This window comes from Notothenia rossii, assembly GCF_949606895.1.
Source record: "Notothenia rossii genome assembly, chromosome: 4".
Taxonomy (NCBI): domain Eukaryota; kingdom Metazoa; phylum Chordata; class Actinopteri; order Perciformes; family Nototheniidae; genus Notothenia; species Notothenia rossii.
The window spans coordinates 86,163,177-86,181,413 of NC_136902.1; the positions used below are offsets into that span (position 1 = coordinate 86,163,177).

The 18,237-nt window shown below is 39.7% G+C and overlaps 1 protein-coding gene across 4 annotated transcripts in view; it reads left to right on the forward strand.

Moving 5' to 3' along the window:
* kcnab1a (potassium voltage-gated channel subfamily A regulatory beta subunit 1a) overlaps positions 1 to 18,237 on the forward strand; it is a 120,828-nt gene that overhangs the window by 92,342 nt on the left and 10,249 nt on the right. For all 4 annotated transcript variants that reach the window (XM_079679272.1, XM_079679271.1, XM_079679274.1 and 1 more), the window contains 4 exons: positions 3,977 to 4,014; positions 13,449 to 13,528; positions 15,275 to 15,319; positions 17,497 to 17,541. In XM_079679272.1, the coding sequence (XP_079535398.1) occupies positions 3,977 to 4,014; positions 13,449 to 13,528; positions 15,275 to 15,319; positions 17,497 to 17,541 (208 nt within the window). The remainder of the gene's footprint in view (positions 1 to 3,976; positions 4,015 to 13,448; positions 13,529 to 15,274; positions 15,320 to 17,496; positions 17,542 to 18,237) is intronic.

Consider the following 18,237-nt stretch of genomic DNA (forward strand, 5'->3'; position numbering starts at 1 on the left):
TTTTGTTTAGCTATAATCAGTAAAGGTACATTGAATAGTATCAGTCCAGCTGTGATGATTGTTGTTGATCATAACTGTACAGTGTGTGGCCGCAACAATATGTAAAAAAAAATGTGACACAACTAAATCCAAAAGCCTTGCAACAAATAGCAATGCTTATTATTTTGTACTTTTGACAATTGATTACACTTTGATCATTTGTGAACCGCAGTTTGTGATGCGGTTTTTCTACTGTTATGTCAACCAGGGTGAGTAAGAATAACAGACAGCACATTATGTTTGTGTTGTATTACATTATAAAAAGTTTGTATTGTTGTGTCCGCCCCCGTCAGACCTCTGTTTTAAGAGTGAAGAAGCAGGAACAGATTTAGATATGACAGACTAAGGCGATAGAAGAAATCAATAGAACTTGAAGAGGCGGTACAAGAGACAACGGCATTCAACAAGTCTGAAAATACTGTCGGTGCAAAGCATGGCGTGTGTGAGTGTCTTCCTTTGTGTTTGTGTGATGCTCTAAATAAATATAAGGTGTCATGAAGGATCTTCAAGCTTTAACTCACATAGCCACATCCTTAATACTTGAAGAAATGCTACAAAGTATATCAGGAGATTTCAAATGTAAAACCACTTCACAGTAACAGACAAAACTGTTAAAGTCGTAAAGAACAAGACAAACGGAAACTAAAGGATGAGATGGAGTTGAGGTGTCATATATTTCGTTTGTTAGGTCTGTCCTGAGTCCTTTTAACCTGATTCCTCTGTGTTGAATCCCATCTATAGAGCGAGAGTTGGCACACACACAGATAAAACGTTTCTCTCCGGTGTCTCACTTTAACTGACCTCCTAACTCTCTTTTACAGCCTTGTCCAGCCTGTCTGTCCACAGATAGAGAGTCATATTTTTGTTGGATTAATTCCCAGCTCCATTAAAAAAAACAAGGCAGAGTAGATGTCTGAGCTGGCAGAGCCTGCAAAGTATGGGTTTATTTATGAGAGACACAAAAAGGAAAGTTATAGGTGGACTTGGCTTACATATGGAACACTTTCTGGCTGTATTACATCTTGAACAAAGATGGTTATGTGTCTTCAAGCCGTCTTCTGTAGTATTTTCTGAACATATAGGTTCACCTACTGAATTAAAAACAGAACAAATGAACCAAAGAAAGTGAAAACCATAAAGCAGATTCAGGCAGTAGGCGTATAGATTCACACTTTAAGTATTATCCTACAGAACAGTACAATTTACAGAGAAGAAATGTAATCTCATCCTTTCAAAACAAACACAATATGCTCTTTTTTTTTTTTTTTACTAATACTTTAATCCTGCTAGTAATCACCTGTGATTATAATTTTACTGCAAATAAGTGAAAGGGCAGATTTGTGTGTGTGTGTGTGTGTGTGTGTGTGTGTGTGTGTGTGTGTGTGTGTGTGTGTGTGTGTGTGTGTGTGTGTGTGTGTGTGTGTGTGTGTGTGTGTGTGTGTGTGTGTGTGTGTGTGTGTGTGTGTGTGTGTGTGTGTGTGTGTGTGTGTGTGTGTGTGTGTGTGTGTGTGTGTGTGTGGCCTTTATACAGGGCACATGCTGCATACATGTGAGAAATAACAAAAACATTTCCTGTATGATCAGGGCAATCCGTAATGACTGCAGTGTAGGTGCATTTGAGGTTGAAGGATGTTGCCATGGTTACCTGTGTTAACAATATCCAAAAGCGACTTTTGTATTTCACCCACTCTCCTCTGCAAAAAAAAAAAGGGAAAAAAAGGATGATGCACGTTGAGAACTGCAGCTTAGAGCTCCTTATTAAGGAGGACATAGTCTGCTCATCTTCAGGTTCATTTTGTGTCACTACTGTGACATGTCTCCATGCTTTAATGTTCAAAAAGCTCGTTATTGTCCTCATACTGCCTGTGCTGCAGCACCTCTTTACACCCTCTGTCTGAAACCAGAGCCCAGTCTGCTCTGATTGGTTAGCTGACCGGCTCTGTTGTGATTGGTCAAGCGCTTAGAGATGTACCGCCCCTTAGCCTATATTCCCGAAGTAAATAAAGTCCAATGGAGGCGTTTCAGCCAGGGAGAGTGTGTAGGAGAGAAACTCCCTCTTGAATGAACTTTAGGATTTTAGCCTTTGCAGACCATTTACATGCACAACAACCTATATAACACACTACCCCAAAAAGCAGAATAGGGCCTCTTTAAGTGAGGATCACATCATTATGCAGCAACAGATCCAGTGTGTCTTCTGTGAGCTAAACCTCAGTGGAGTTGAGTTTATTTTTTAAAGAGCAGATGGTTTAGTGCTGTTTTCGTGTCTCCGGTCTCTGAGGTGCACCAATTGTGTTATGACAGTGGAGGTCAACAGAGTCAGAGAGAAAATCTTTTCCATTTATTTGGTGTGAAATTGTGAGCACTCAGGAAGAGAGTGAAAATGGCCCCAAAGGTGTTTCAGGGCCGGTTCGGAGCTGGAGCTTTAAAAGCACCGGGTTTTCCTGTTCACACCGCAGCGGAGCAGCCTCTTAGCTCCGGAATCCGATTCATTTCGAGCACCAAAATATTGTCCGGCTAGAGCAAAAGCACCGCATACGTCACGCTTACGTCGAGGCGGGGGCAGGGGCAGGGGCAGGGGCGGGATCAACTCCTGAACAACAACAAAAAGCCGGCGTTTTATCCAGTTTGTAAACAACGATGGAGAAACTTAACAAGCAGCAGTGGTCCACTGAAGAGACCAGCTACCTACTGGGAATCTGGTCTTCTGAAGAGGTACAGAGGAAGCTGGAGCACAATCGGCCATTGTTGTTGTTGTTGTGTGAGCTGTGAGGGGTTTCCGCGCGGTTTGGCTTTATGAAGCTGGCACGCAAACGGTTACGTCATGACGCAAACGATGACGCAATGACGCAGCACCAGTCGGACTCTGGGCAGTGTGAAAAGAGCCGGAGCTAAACCGAAGAACCGGTTCTGAACCTGAAAAGCTCTAGCACGGAGCTTGAACCGGAGTTGCGTTGGTGTGAATGAGGTAAAAGAGAGCAGTATTATGGCCTGAATGCACTCTATAAATATCCCCAAAAACATGATTAGTCGGACGGGATTTGTTGGGGTGAACAATAGGAAGGAATATTTTTTGTTAATACGAAGACATTCATAAGTAAGAAAATGACATAAAAACGGAAATTAATGTTTAATTTGCATATTTGTTGTTGTTCAAATAATGCAAGACATTTATTAAAATAGGATTTAACTTTCCTCTCGTCTTCAAATCAATGGCTTATTTGAATGTTTTTTCGGTTGTTAGCATGAAATAAAGTTGGTGGTTAACAAAAGGTGAAGAGATTTTAAGTTTGTTTCACGACATAAAATGCTTAAATAAATACCCCACTGGTGAATATAAAAACTGTGGTTACTAAAAAGTGTTTAAAGTGGCGTTAATCGGTGGATATTATCCTGCTGGAACAAACATGTAAGTTTCATAAATGTTTGTTTACCACAGAGAGGGAGCCTGTTACAATGCTAACTTCCAGGTTAGCCTCCAAATGATGTAATGTAGGCACTTCCGGGTCCTTTCCCTCAGTTAGAAACCTAGGATAAATTGACCACTTACGCAGGAGACACACACACACACACACACACACACACACACACACACACACACACACACACACACACACACACACACTTAACGGCGGGGGACACAAAGTCTTTCAAATATTCATGACTTCAAACAGTCAGGAAGTGCCAACTCTCTGAAGGTGATCCCTCAGTATTGAGCTACAGCTCTCTCAAGGGATCTTCACATCCTTCCTCTAACGATGGGGACACAGCCCAGGGATTTAGTGTGTACAGCAGGATATCACACACACACACACACACACACACACACACACACACACACACACACACACACACACACACACACACACACACACACACACACACACACACACACACAGAAATAACGTGTTGAAATGTGTCTCTCTCTTCCCTGCAGGTACATGGGTGACGTTTGGGGGACAGATAACAGACGAGGTATGAAACATGTTTCCTTTATTGGCTCTGACTCAAATGGAAGCCCACATGGAAGGAATATATAGGAACCTATATATTTTTAATACATGTCACATATGTGTTTGACATATATGTGACATATCCGAAATTGGACCCCTACATATGTCTCTGAACATATATGTACATATATATCCATATATGCACATATATGCACACACATATGTACATATATGGGTGCAGTGTATATGCACATATAGGTTTTACATATAGTTTTCACATAAATGCACATATATGTAAAATATATATGTGCATATAAGTTTCATATATATGCACATATAAGTTTATAATGTTTGTTCTGTCTGTTGTGTTTTCCTGTATCCGCGAGCGGTTGGAATTTGAAAGAGCGGGCACTCTGGCAGCGCGTGCACATAAACAGGGGGATGACGTCATGAATGCGCGGTCGTTGTGAGTGGCGCTTTTCTACGACGTCACATTCTGCAGCGAATGTCTCTATTATTCTCTAATAATATTAAAAAAACGTAAACAATTAAAGCTAACATTTAGTGAAAACTTGTGGTACAGATTATGTGTTTTAACAATAATGTACAATTATCAAATATTTCATAATTTACTAATCTTAAACTGATCAGCTGACGTCGAGCGGATATAAACATCCGGTTCCGGTCCTGGGTGAAATAACTAGACTAAAAATGTTGCTTCATACAATAAAACATACCGTAATCAAACAATATTGTCTTTATAAATTGAATTGTCTTGGGCAATCCGCAAACCTCAATCTGCATTGAATGGAAATAAGTACAATGATTAATTCATCTAGTTATATAGAACTTTGGAATAATATGCACATTACCACATTACCTTGCAAAGACCTATATATATGTAGGCATTCTGTATGACATATATGCAAAAAGACAGATATATGAGCTATATATGAGGCATTATGTAGGAGATATATGCAAATATATGAACCTGACTTTGGCATATATGTGGAAATATATGAGCTATATATGACACATATATCTCCTATTAATCCACATATATGCACATATATGAACCTGAATATGGCATATATGCAGCATATATTTGCCATATATTGGCATATATGTTCGTATACTTTCTTTCCGTGTGGGAGTGAACATGTCCTTGAGCGCATGATGGATAAATATAGATAACTATGCAACTACTACAATTTATTTGATGATTGAAAGGTTAATTATTTGGTTTTGCTTCCACCCTTGATTGTTTATTGCATGAGATGAGTTGATTTGTTATTGTATGTGTATTTGGTTTATGTGTGTTTGGTTTATGTGGCTTTAGTGCAGGGCCGCCCCTCCCTATACGCAGAACACGCCCAGGCCAAAAAAAGTTGGCTGAACATTTGGGGATCAGATTCCAATAGCTGAGAGCTGTTTTGGATGCAAACTGTAGATTTGTATTTGACTCAACCTGTAGAACATCATTAAGGAAATGGTTTGTTCAGCGTTTCAATCAGTGGTCCATCCCACGTTCCTATATTAAACTAATGTATGCCCAGCTGTGGTCACTGTTAACCTTGGCCGGACCGTTGGCTGGATGACAACGTTTTTATTTCCAGAGGCTCAGTTGACCCAGGACAGAGTTTTTGAGCAGAGAAAAAGAACACACTGAGGGGTTAACACATCATGTGTGCTACTAATACTTAAAGCCCCTTTACACTCATTGTTATTAACTCTAACATGCTCTGATGTGGCTGCAGGGGTCTTGGCCTCGGTCATCAAACACACACAGAAACACACACTTTAAGTGACTCTTCGGGTGACGAGAACAAAGCACACCCGAGGAAACAGTCAGGTTATGTAACAGTATTACTTTTATTACCTTAAGGCTCAGTACCATTAACTCACAGAGTACGCTCAGAGCTTCACACTGCAGCTCTCAATTACTCTGAACGTCCCCAGTTCAATGTCAGTGATATCACACAGTTCATCAACGAAGATTAATGCAGTAATGGCTTTACGGCTCAGATCAAATCTGTTTTAAATACTGCTGTCAATCGATTATCTGATCCAGATACGCTTTGTCAAGTTCAACACAGTTATTATTTGTGTCATTATAAGCTGTTGATAATAAAGTTCAGTGTTTATGTTGAGCTAAATACAAAGTGGTACTGGCTACCTGTGATGCTAATTGCTGAGACAACTGTGACAGGAAATAGCATGCCAGTCGAGTTTCAGAATAAAATTATCATGCCACCTCATAATAAACTGTGAGAATGTGAAGTTTGTTCAGCAGGATAATCTCAACATCTTAACACCACTTTAGGATTTTTGAAGCGTCAATGCAATCTCCAGAGGTGACGTTAGGCCATTAAGGAACTACAGTACGGTCACATGATTTCACCACCGCTAAGCTAAAGGCCGCTCATTTTCTGCGTGATGACGTTTAGTAGTCTCATTTAGACACTTGTTAGCATCCGCCGGTTTTTAGAAGCTTCGTACATTCACCAGTGGGGTATTTACTGACATATTTTATGTCGTAGAACAAAACGTGAACATCTCTTCAGCTTGTGTTAACCCATACTTGTCAACCCTCCCGATTTTCGCGGGACACTCCCGATTTCATTGCCCTCTCCCGGTTTCCTCCCGGGGTCATATTTCTCCCGCATTTCTCCCGATTTCTGACAAAATCAGATTTACACACGACCGTTTCCACTCGGACTTTAATACAGCTACACCATTGTTTGGTTTCCATGGTAACACGTCTCTTTAGTAGCGCGCGCAACTCAAAGTCTGAGAGGGTGAGGCAGATATTCACAGAAAACAGAACAAGAATCGACAATTACTCTACTCTCTGCTCACTCCTTTCCTGTAAAATACAGGTCCAGCCCACACATATGCTCCATCAAGGACGGTGCTACAGGCAGTGCACTTACAACTACAATAAGCATGCTCCGGCGATCCACTAGCACCCCCCCCCCCCCCCCCCCCTCCCCCAATTTTGCATTTTGAAATGCTCCCGATTTCTGTGGTCTAAAGGTTGGCAAGTATGTGTTAACCACAGACCTTACTTCAGGCTTCTAACCACAAACTGTTCAAAAATATGTGATACAGTATGTTATCCTTTAGTCATCTGTCCTTTTGTATTGTTTCTCATTATAGGAAAAACACACACACACACACACACACACACACACACACACACACACACACACACACACACACACACACACACACACACACACACACACACACACACACACACACACACACCAGTAAAGGGAATATCAATCACCTCAGCTCTTCATTTCATGCTCTGGATATTTGGCCTTAAGTGGAGTTCTGGCCGACGCACCGGTGTGAACACAGTGATAAATACAGAAGTAGCGCCCAGACTGAGCTTATCCTTATATCTCCACTACACTCACCTTCAGAAAAACACTGAGTCACTGTAATGTTGCAGAAATACATGAGTGGCTAACGCCTCAGGCTTTCTCTTTTTTGGCACTACAGGTACAGGAGAATTTGATTTCCATACATAGCATAGACATGTCTTCAGTCTCACATCCACAGAATCAAGGACATGGTTATCCTCCCACACACTCCCACTCAGCCCTGAGATGATTTCACGGCCGCGCTGCCTCCTCCCCCCCACACACTTTCTACTTCAAAGTAAAAAATCGACAAGACACACTTTCTTGGAATCCACTTTATGATTTATGGATACACTTGTGGCCTTTTTGAATGAGTAAGCACCGTTAACTCACAGCCCACCATCACTCTTCTGAGCGCTCCGTCTGGAAATGTGTTGCTGCCCAGACAGGACAGCGGAGAAACAAACTTAGTCACTTTGATGAGGTATACTTGAAGGATTTTGTTAGAGGCAGATGCATACACACATCTAAGCGTATTATCTAAGTGGCAGTAGAGATTTCTGCTTTAACTTTTCTTTTAGTTGATTGTAATGGCTTTTAAATGTAGACACAATTAGGGATAACCTTGAGAATGCCTTTTGATGTGACTGCTGAGACACAGATGAGTAGATGGACCCTGTATAACTCTCCCTCTGCACGGTAAACATGAAGCTATAAACTGCAGGTGATTGGATTAGCTTGGCATAAACGCAGGATGTAGCGAGAAACGGCTAACCTGGCTCTGTGCATATATAAATCCACAGGACAGAAAATGTTAGGCCCACTAATTGGGTGCAGCTATTTCCTGGAATCTACTGGGGTCGTCTAGTATCATCACAATGACGTCAACTGAACCCAGCGGCTGGTCGCCAAGTTACAGAACATACTGCCCTTTACCGTAAACGTATCATCCTTGACATGCGAACAGATATGACATTTTAATTAATGAGCTTTTGAGGGTGCTTGAAGATGGCTGCTATCTTCAGTGTCTTCGTTTGTTTTCTGCTTAAAAGCTGCAGAGCATTCAGACTGTGTGACTGTCCATTTGAAGTGTTGTACTGGCTCATATTATGAATCCATTAGTTAAAATATATATATGTTAATATGAAAAAAAGTCAAAATGCAACAAATTAAAAAAGAAAAGACATTTGTTTACCGTTTGCCTGTGTGTTTGTTCAAGTCAGTGTAGAGTGTTGTAAGAGTGGTTGTGTGCCAGTTTGTGTTGTATTTTTTAATTAGGACAGGGACGCTGAACTATGCAGAGGACATGTAGTCTAACTAGTTTGCTTTTGACAACAATGACATTGAACAGGGGACATTCAGGACAGCAAAGTGCTTTTTAACCCAACAGCATTTACCCCATATTGGTAATCCAAATGTTTAGTTTCTAGCGTGAAAAAGTGTTCGAACTTAACAATTGTTTTATTTATAAGCTTAAAGGTCACGTCATGCTTTTCCGGTTATTACCAGTCCCCTTGTGTGTTATGAAGGTTTTTCTGCATGTAAACGGTGTGCAGAGTCACAAACCCTCAAAGTACACCCTGTAGCGAGTAAAACTCTAAAACAGAAAATACCTCCCCAAAACGCCTCGTTGGTGAAACGTCATCATGACGTCATCATCCATTTGAACTAAATGGGCCAATCCGTGGAGCCGTTACGTTACGTCCGCGGAGCCGTTACGTTAAGCACTCGCTGATTGGTCCAAATTGACCAATCCACACACACACTCAGTGCAGGCAGCCCTGCTGATTTCTGCTCCGTGCTGCAGGCTGATAACAGACAGTTGGGATCGCGCGAAATTCTCTCTGCAGACCCATTCTCACAGCTTTTATCAACCTATAAACCTTTTTCTTACTCAATATCAAGCCACACTTATTGTTTTTATTTCGACTGTGACTTTGTGTGTGTTCAGGTTGAGTTTGGCTGTGTATCGCTAAACAAGGAAATCACAGAGGGGGTGGGGCTGCAGCGAGCCGTTTAGTGGAGAAAGTGAATACTGCTGAATACACATACTTTACAGAGATGCTGTATGCGAAACCAATGTGAGTTTGGAAAATTGCACAGTATTTTTCTATTTTAGTAGACCTCAACAATGGAATTATGATCAGTGGAAATGGCCATGACATGTGAGTTTTAATAATTGTTTCTTTAGCAAGTAAAGGTTAATAATGCTAACGAGACTGTGCAAAGTAATAGCTAATTTGACGTACCAACACAAAATAAGGCGATGTCGAAGCGCCCTTGAGCAGGCGAAGCATACGGTGCAGAAGTCATGTCAGATGTCAAAATCAAAGAGAGATGAGAACAAAGGCTGCACTACACTGCCCAGTTTAAAAAAAACTATCTCCTGTGTGAGAACACTGCAGCATCGCACTCAACTCGGAGACTCAATTCAGTACACTAACTTCAGGGCCTCTGATACACTGATTATAAATGCATGTGTTTATGTATTAGAGATTGTCTCATGACTGGCAGTGTGTCTACCCTTTACACAAAAGACCTCACCTTTTACGATTAGTCACATTTTGTTTGTTGAAAATGACCCTGAGACAGTGAATCAGCAGTGATGCTTCATTATCAACACAAACTTCCTGACCTTGTGACTATAAGGACTCCCTTGACCATCCGAGACTCGTTTTGAATGAGCAATCAGTAAACACCCAACAGTCAGCCTTTTCAAAGGGACAGCATCACCCTCGCCTTGGCTCTCCGTCTCTCACTATCTCCTCTTATTTGTCTCCTCATCAGTCTTCATAAAGCTTTCATCATCATGTCCCTCACCTTACACCACCTTTCCAGCAAAACGGTTCTTACTACTGTCCTTAAATTCTGCTTTTCATCTAACTCATCCACCGACCACTCGCTCACTTTTCTCATCCACATCCAACTTTTTCTTTCTCCAACTTGTTCTTCTATTAAAACTCCCTCTCCAGAGATTGGTTTCTGTGTAGACCAGTTATTGAAAGCACACTGTTCATAGTATATCACCACCTTGTTCTCTTCTCCTTCCTTATCTTTTCCTTTATCCACCTTAGTCTTTTTATTCGTAATGCCTAAATGAGCCTTTCCTCTCTCCTCTGAGATCATTGGCTTTGCGTCTGATAATGATTCAGTTCTTATAATGAATGCATTCAGAGATATATACTGCAGACACCCCTCGTTATACTAAGCCGTGAAACATTTTAATGTCATGTATCATTAGTTTTCATTTACAGCCTCGACATGGGAGCACTGTTCTGGCCACACAGTTTTTAAATCACTTAACACCCATTTTATTGTAGCTGTTATTATTGTTAAGAACTCAGGGACTTAGGAGGTAGGACCCAATTGCACGACCCGGGAGACAGAGGTAAAGTATTGGTAAGATACTTTATTTTTTCCAAAAACACGATGAACAAAAAATAGTCTCTAACTAATCTCAGATTGAGATGACAAAAAATTGAGGACAAAATGATAATCGCTCGCGTGGTGAGGAACAAAACTTTTCTTGAGCACAAAAGAGCATAGACCTGACCAAGGCAAAAGACAACACGAACTGGCCGTTTCTCAATCGCGAGGATACTGGCTTGGTAGTCGCATACTTCCAAGTTACTTCCTTCAGAAACGAAGCAAGTATAATTCCAAGCCACGGCTTCGGAAAACAAAGAAGAATGGAACAGGCTAACAAGTGTGCCACTCTCTCTAACGGATTCAACATAAACTGTAACGAAAATAAATACCTCACGATGTCTATATAATTATGAACTTGCTTTACTTTCACGGAACACATTTTTGGTGATAAGAAATGTAACAACGTAACATATTTACCAACACATGTTCTACGCCACTATATACTACTTAAATGTGTGCTGCGCTGCGTCGGTTCAGCCATTCTCTGCAAGGGTTTTTGAAATTGGTCCGTGCGCAAAGCATTGTGGGGATTTGAAGGACGCAAAGTCTACCCATGCGCAGCCTCGAATTTACCCCCAAACCAAGGACGTGGCCTCGGTGGAATTCCAAGTATGCTGGAGATTGGAACAGTCCTTCGGCGGCACTCGATTATGTAGTATCCTTGAAATATTTGCTTGGAAGCCAGTTTCCTCGAGATTGAGAAACGGCCAGTGACACTGAACACTGGGAGACAGGGGAATTTAAACACATGACAACAAGACACAGGTGAAAACAATCAGGGGCGGGGCTGGTGATGATGAGCACAGGGGACACACAAGGGGTGGACAATCAGGAAGCCTGGAATGAGAGATAAATGGAGAGTGACAAAACAAACATAAAACAACATGAAAAATGAACCTCTAGCATTTCTGTCGGTGCACAACAATTATACTTTATATCACATATCTCTGCCTTTCTCATTACATTGATTTACATTCTCATTATATGCATTTTTATTGTCTTGCTTTAATCATTAATTTCATTTAGTCCATCAAAGCACTGTTTTATAGTCTCTGTTTAAATAAAGTTGATTATTATTGTATCATCAGATTGGACAGCTGCCCAGTCTGTGCTGTTTGCAGAGAGAAGGTTGAGACAGATTCTCAGAGGAGAGATAATCAACTTTTTCTAGAAACAACACCTCCGCTGTCTGCATGCCTTTCACAAAAGCACACGCACACACACACACACACACACACACACACACACACACACACACACACACACACACACACACACACACACACACACACACACACACACACACACACACACACACACACACACACACACACACACACACACACAGCACATTCACTTCCAGGCTCCCACACAGAGGCAGACAAACAGATTTCAGGCACACATGAACATAAATCCACAGAGAAATTACAGGGAATTCACTTAAAGTTCCAGCGTTATGAAACCCCCCACAGGGAAATTGGATCTCGGTCTGATGATGTATAGGCTGCAAAAATATGGAGGGATATCTGCACATATGCCACACACACTCACACTCTCACACACATTCACTATGAGCACTGACTACAGAGGAATGACTGGACACCATAGTCAGCATGGAGGAGTGATTTTCACAGACACATCGGCTAAATGCGATCCCACTTCCTAAAAGAGTCCGCACTTCAACAGATTTACAGTACAAGCTCAGTTTGAGGATCCGAGTTGAGTGCGATGCTGCAGTGTCCTCACTATACAGCACGTTTGAAACTGGACACTGTTGTGCAGCCTTTGTTCTCATGTCTGTTTGATTTTGAGATGACTTCTGCACTGCTGTTTGTGTTCACCTCATGCTTGGCCTGCTCTAATGGGCGCTTCCTTATTGTCTGTGGTACTTCCTGTAAGAGTGTATAGTTGCTATTACTTTGCAAAGCATCGCCAGATTTATCAATTTTTACTTGCCAAATAAACTGTTATCAAGTTTGAACGGTGTAAGCGCTAAACTGAAATCAGCACGATGTCTATACCACTCAATACAAGATATAAGACATATATTCACATTTTATACTCTACTACTGTATATACAGTAAAGAGAGAGTATTGGATGATGTGCCTTTTTCTTGCAAGTAAACACCCAAAATCATTGGCTCCCATCTCCAGTCTTTTTTTGGAGATTTCCAGAAATTAAGAAATTAAAGTATTAGTTAAAGAGGACACAACACTCCTAATCCTAGTTTTGAAATAATTGTTTTGAATTGTGTTTTATTCATTTGTTGATGAATGATGCAGTGTTTGTGTTCCTGGTTATGCATTATGAGATCTCTCTGGCCTCTGTAAAATGTATACTTTTTTTTGCACCTTGTGGATATTTGAGAGTTGGTGAGGTTTGCTGTATTGAATAAAGTCACTGCGTTGATGCTCTTGTGTGTTTATTTGTGATTTACAGTTAATCAATATTCACGATTGAGGGAGGCCTCAGGCTGAAATGCTATAGAAAGGACATGTTAATAAAATATGAAGCTGCTTTGCTTTAATAGTGTGCCACCTTTTTGTAAACCTTGGACACTCAAGCTGTGGAAACGCATACATATTAATATTATTTACTTAAGATATTAATATGCAACAATGCTACAGCTCTTTAATGGATGTTTTCCTCATGCAGGTTGCAGAGCAGCTGATGACCATCGCCTACGAGAGCGGAGTCAACCTGTTCGACACGGCTGAGGTGTACGCAGGCGGCAGGTACGTGAACTCGCCTCAAAACCCTAGTGGAAAGAACATTTACTCATGACTGTACAATTTTGAGGTAGTTCTACTTCAGTATTTTGATGTTATGCGACTTTATACGTCTAATCCACTACATTTTGGAAACCTATCTTGCAGTTTTTACTAGGGCTGCTCGATTATGGCAAAAATCATAATCTCGATTATTTGGGTCAATAATTGATATCACGATTATTAAAAACGATTATCCATTTACTTTGAAAACATCAATTTATTGGAGAAAAAAAAATGGAACAGTATTTTTTTAACAGTTGATTACCCTAAACTTTAAGTATACTTCAACTGAAAAACCAATAATAAAAAAAAAAGAATTGAAAAAAAAAAGAAAAAAAGTAATATTGAAAAATAATCGTTTTATTTCGATTACGTTGTTTTCGTAATCGTTGCAAGCCATAATCGTAATTGCGATTAAAATACGATTAATTGATTAGCCCTACTTTCTACTCCACTAAATTCATCTGACAGCGTTTACATTCGCTAATACAAAATATGAATCAAATAATAAATAAACATCGACATATCAGATATCAAGCAAAGTCATTAAAAGTAGTTCCATCTTTACCAGCTGAGATGAACACATTAATGCATACATTTTTCATATATCTTTCTCTCTGAAATGGGCCTTTACACATAACGAGTCATTTCACTTTTGGTACTTTAAGTATATTTTGAAGCCGACACTTTTGTACTTTTACTTTATTATAAAAGCAGGAGTGTTACTTTTAATTTTGTAAAATATGTAAGTACTTCTTACACCGCTGCCTCTAACGGCCTTTGGCTGTGATCAGGTGCAGAAGTGTGTAGCTTCAGGAAGGTTTTTTATTAAAGCTTTCATACGTGCAGAGAATATAATTTGTTTTACTCATTTATACCAAAAAACCGCCAGCAGGTCTGGAGTGTTATGCAATATTCAGTTATTCATGACTCTACAACAAGTATTTTCAAATGCCCTGCCCTATATATTTTGTCTGGCTATTATAACTTAATAGGGAATCTGGTTTTATGTGGAGTAATTCGATTTAAATATTTTGGCTCTTTGCTTGAAGAAACCTGAGCCTGTGCCTTTGGATATTATTTGAATATGATACAACATTATAATACCAAATGTTAAATTCATCTGTATGATTGAAGGAATGTATTTCGATGTGTATGTAAGAACAAAGTGCATTGCAGCTCTGCAAGGCTTACGTTTGTAACTAATTAGCAAAATCAGATATTTATTATGTTTTATTTATTGAAGTCTCATGACTGAGTCTGATGCAAACATGAGGATAAACCTGCAAAACACCTTTCCTGCCTCTGTCAGGACAAATTAGACGGTATTTTAATTATTTTCCAAGCATTCAAAAGAATACATTTATAAAAAGCACAGTGACAAAACGTTAACACATTTGAAAAATTCAATTGTAGTGTCAGTGGAGTTTGATTAATTATAATTTAATTTATCATCAGGAGTGCTTTAGCTTTACGAAAATACATCAACAAGAAGACAAATCTGTCAAACAAATGCTGCACTTTTGATACAAATGTTTCTTTTAATGCACCATATATTTGCCTATTTATGGACAAAATGGTTTGTCATATTTTTATAATGCACAGGGGGCTGTTTAGTTTGAAAGCGATGAATTGCATGGTCGATATTGTGGATGGAGTGTATCTACGACTACATTTTAATAACGCCACATCATTTATGTTGTCTTGCAGGGCCGAAGTCATACTAGGAAACATCCTCAAGAAGAAATGCTGGAGGTAATGACGACATAAATGTGTGTAATGGCTTCATCACTGTAGTTGTGAGAGAGAAATATTATATTATTATCATATATGGACAAGGACGGTGTGTCAAATGGTGGAGGCAACGAAAAAATTGTTTGAGTTTTATTTTCATTTCATTAAATCAGATTGCATTCTGTATTTACAGTAATTGTTTATTTCTACACACAGACACATTGCATCACAGTACAGCAGCATGAAAAAGAATAAAAATATGTCTGTAGGCATTTTCAGTTTCAACCTCAATCTCAAACAATCCTTTTATGGAGTTATTTAAACATGCTCAGTCTTTCTTTTTTGTTAATGATCGACTCAGTAGGAAACGAGGAAGACAGACTTACAGTAACAACAAAGGAAGAAACTCATAGAAATAGGAAGATCCTAATGAATCCTCAGCATGTCCGTGTGAAGCATCTGCTTTCACACTTCTCAGTCTGATTCATCTTATGCTGCGCTGGCTCTATGGCGCTTCCCCATTGCTTTGTTACGTGTTGATATTACAGTTAGAATGCAAGTGCTATTACTTGCCAAATAAACTTTGAACAAGTGTTATTAAGTTACAACACTTTTTCTGTCAATAAACTAACCATTTAGATTACAAAATATGTGAATAGTTTATCCAAATAACGCATATTTGAGAATTAACTCCAATGTTTACAGCTGTTCGGAGTTGCTAAAGAGCGGCTGGTCAGCTTAAACAAAGCAGATGTCAATTATAAAATGTTTTTAGAACGACTCTCACCACCTAAACCGTAAATACTACGGAGCCCCCCTATAAAAATAATTATTTGAAAAAAAAAAAAAAATGTTTTTCGCAATACTTTTGCGAGATCTCGCAAAACCCTGTTGCAGTTTGTTGACGGTCCCTAAGCACTCCTCTCCTTCCTTAAGCTGCAGATTGTTACCAATTCTTGATGTTTAGCTCGGATGACGGCGCGTATCGAACTGTTCTGATAAAAACGACTCTGTAGCTCGTTGTCTACCTTGCTATGATTATAAAGTCATGTTGTTTGTATTTTTACAACGTTATGTTCATGAGCAGAGTTGGGTGTAACTTGTTACTGTAATAATATTACTTTTGTCGGTAACAGAGTAGTGTAACGCGCTACTTTTATAATTCAGTAATCACACTACAGTTACTAACATTGCCCCAACACGTGTTACTTTGTTACTTACTAAAATCAGTCATAATCACACTGACAGACAAGAGGGGTTTCCGCCGCAGGTTTATATGTACGTAATCTGCGAGGTTACATTAGCTATCCATCGAACAAGCTAGCTAGCGAAGGTCATCTATAGGCTATAGCTCAATGTAACATTATCTCTCGTAATTTAAATTCTAATTGTTTTCTAACACCCTATCGTTAGACTTGCAGTATTTTACGGAGCCCCCTAAGGGACATGGAGAAGGGAAAAAAAATATTTTAAGAAATATATATATATATGCTTTGCGAGATATTGCAAAACCTTTGCGAGATCTTGCAATACTTTTCATTTAGCTCAATGTACTTCCTGGTCAGTTCGGCTGCTACAGCAACACAGAAACCACAACAATTGAGCGGTTCATCAATTTTACTTTGAGCTTGGCCTTAAATATAAAGATATAACATCAGTGCTTGGCAATAGGCACGGATTTCACACATAGACTGTATATATAAAGGGTTTCACATAAGTGAAGACACCTCAAGAGAACACTCAGAGCGAGGGGACATGCACGTCCCGCGGGGGGTGCGCGGAGAACTGAGCGGAGAACTGCGCACAGCAGCTGAGGCTGCGTACTTTCAAATTCTACCGCACTCGAGCTGGTTTCTCTATTCTTACCTACTCTACCTTTAATAGTACACTTACAGATTAATTACATTGAGTCTCAGGTCAACTCTTTGAAATGTCTACACTGTGAACCTTTGTCTCCCCTTCTGGCTTCTTGCTTTAGACTTCAAATTCATTCACCTCATTGACAAAGTGGGAACAGCTGATTTTGGTTTTAACTAAACTCAGCAGAGAGCAGGATCAGCACTGCAGGAGGTTAACACATAAGATGTGCTGGCAAGGACGATATAAGATTACACTGAGTAAGCACAATGCTTGATGTATCACTCATTCTGCTGCTTCTCTTCTTCTGTCTTTCTGTATCCGTCTCCGCACTCTCTCAGGCGATCCAGCTTGGTCATCACGACTAAACTCTACTGGGGAGGAAAGTAAGTCAGAAACTCTCTGAACTGTGATTTAGATACCTGAAGACTGTAGAAATGACATGTTCTGGTTTCTCTTGCACATTGACCGTTTGTTTGTATGATTGTTTGAGGAGGTCTCATTGAGATCAAGATCTGAAACACAAGAGAGACCTGAGAACCAATTACATATATAACACAACTCAGTCACAAACTAATTAAAACATTCACAAATACGATTAAAATAATAATTGAATTAAAAAAAGTCGATCCAAGGACTTAGACAAATATATTTGAATTCAGTCACCCCAAAAAAATTAGTTAGTACACAAATCTAATACAAACTGGTAACCAACTCATAGTTAGAGCCACTTGGCCTTGGGCATCATTTTGTATGGGAAATGTCAAGCGTACATTGATAAAAGTGTTCGACCGTGTGATACCATGTCAGCGGGATAGCATGTTAACATAATTATGTTCACCAAGTCGGTAGTGGACTCTGGATGCAATGTCGATTTGGATGCTGTGAATGATTTGAATGCCTCAATACTTTCTGATCTTTTGAAAATGAGTCAGAAAGAAATCTCCTTGCAGACTAAAGTGCACTAAGAACTATTACCCTGGATAAACTGCCACCATTTATATATTCTGTTATTCCGTAACATTCAGCATTTTCTATTTCGAGCAACATCACGTAGAGTAACCATTACAATACAAAAGGAC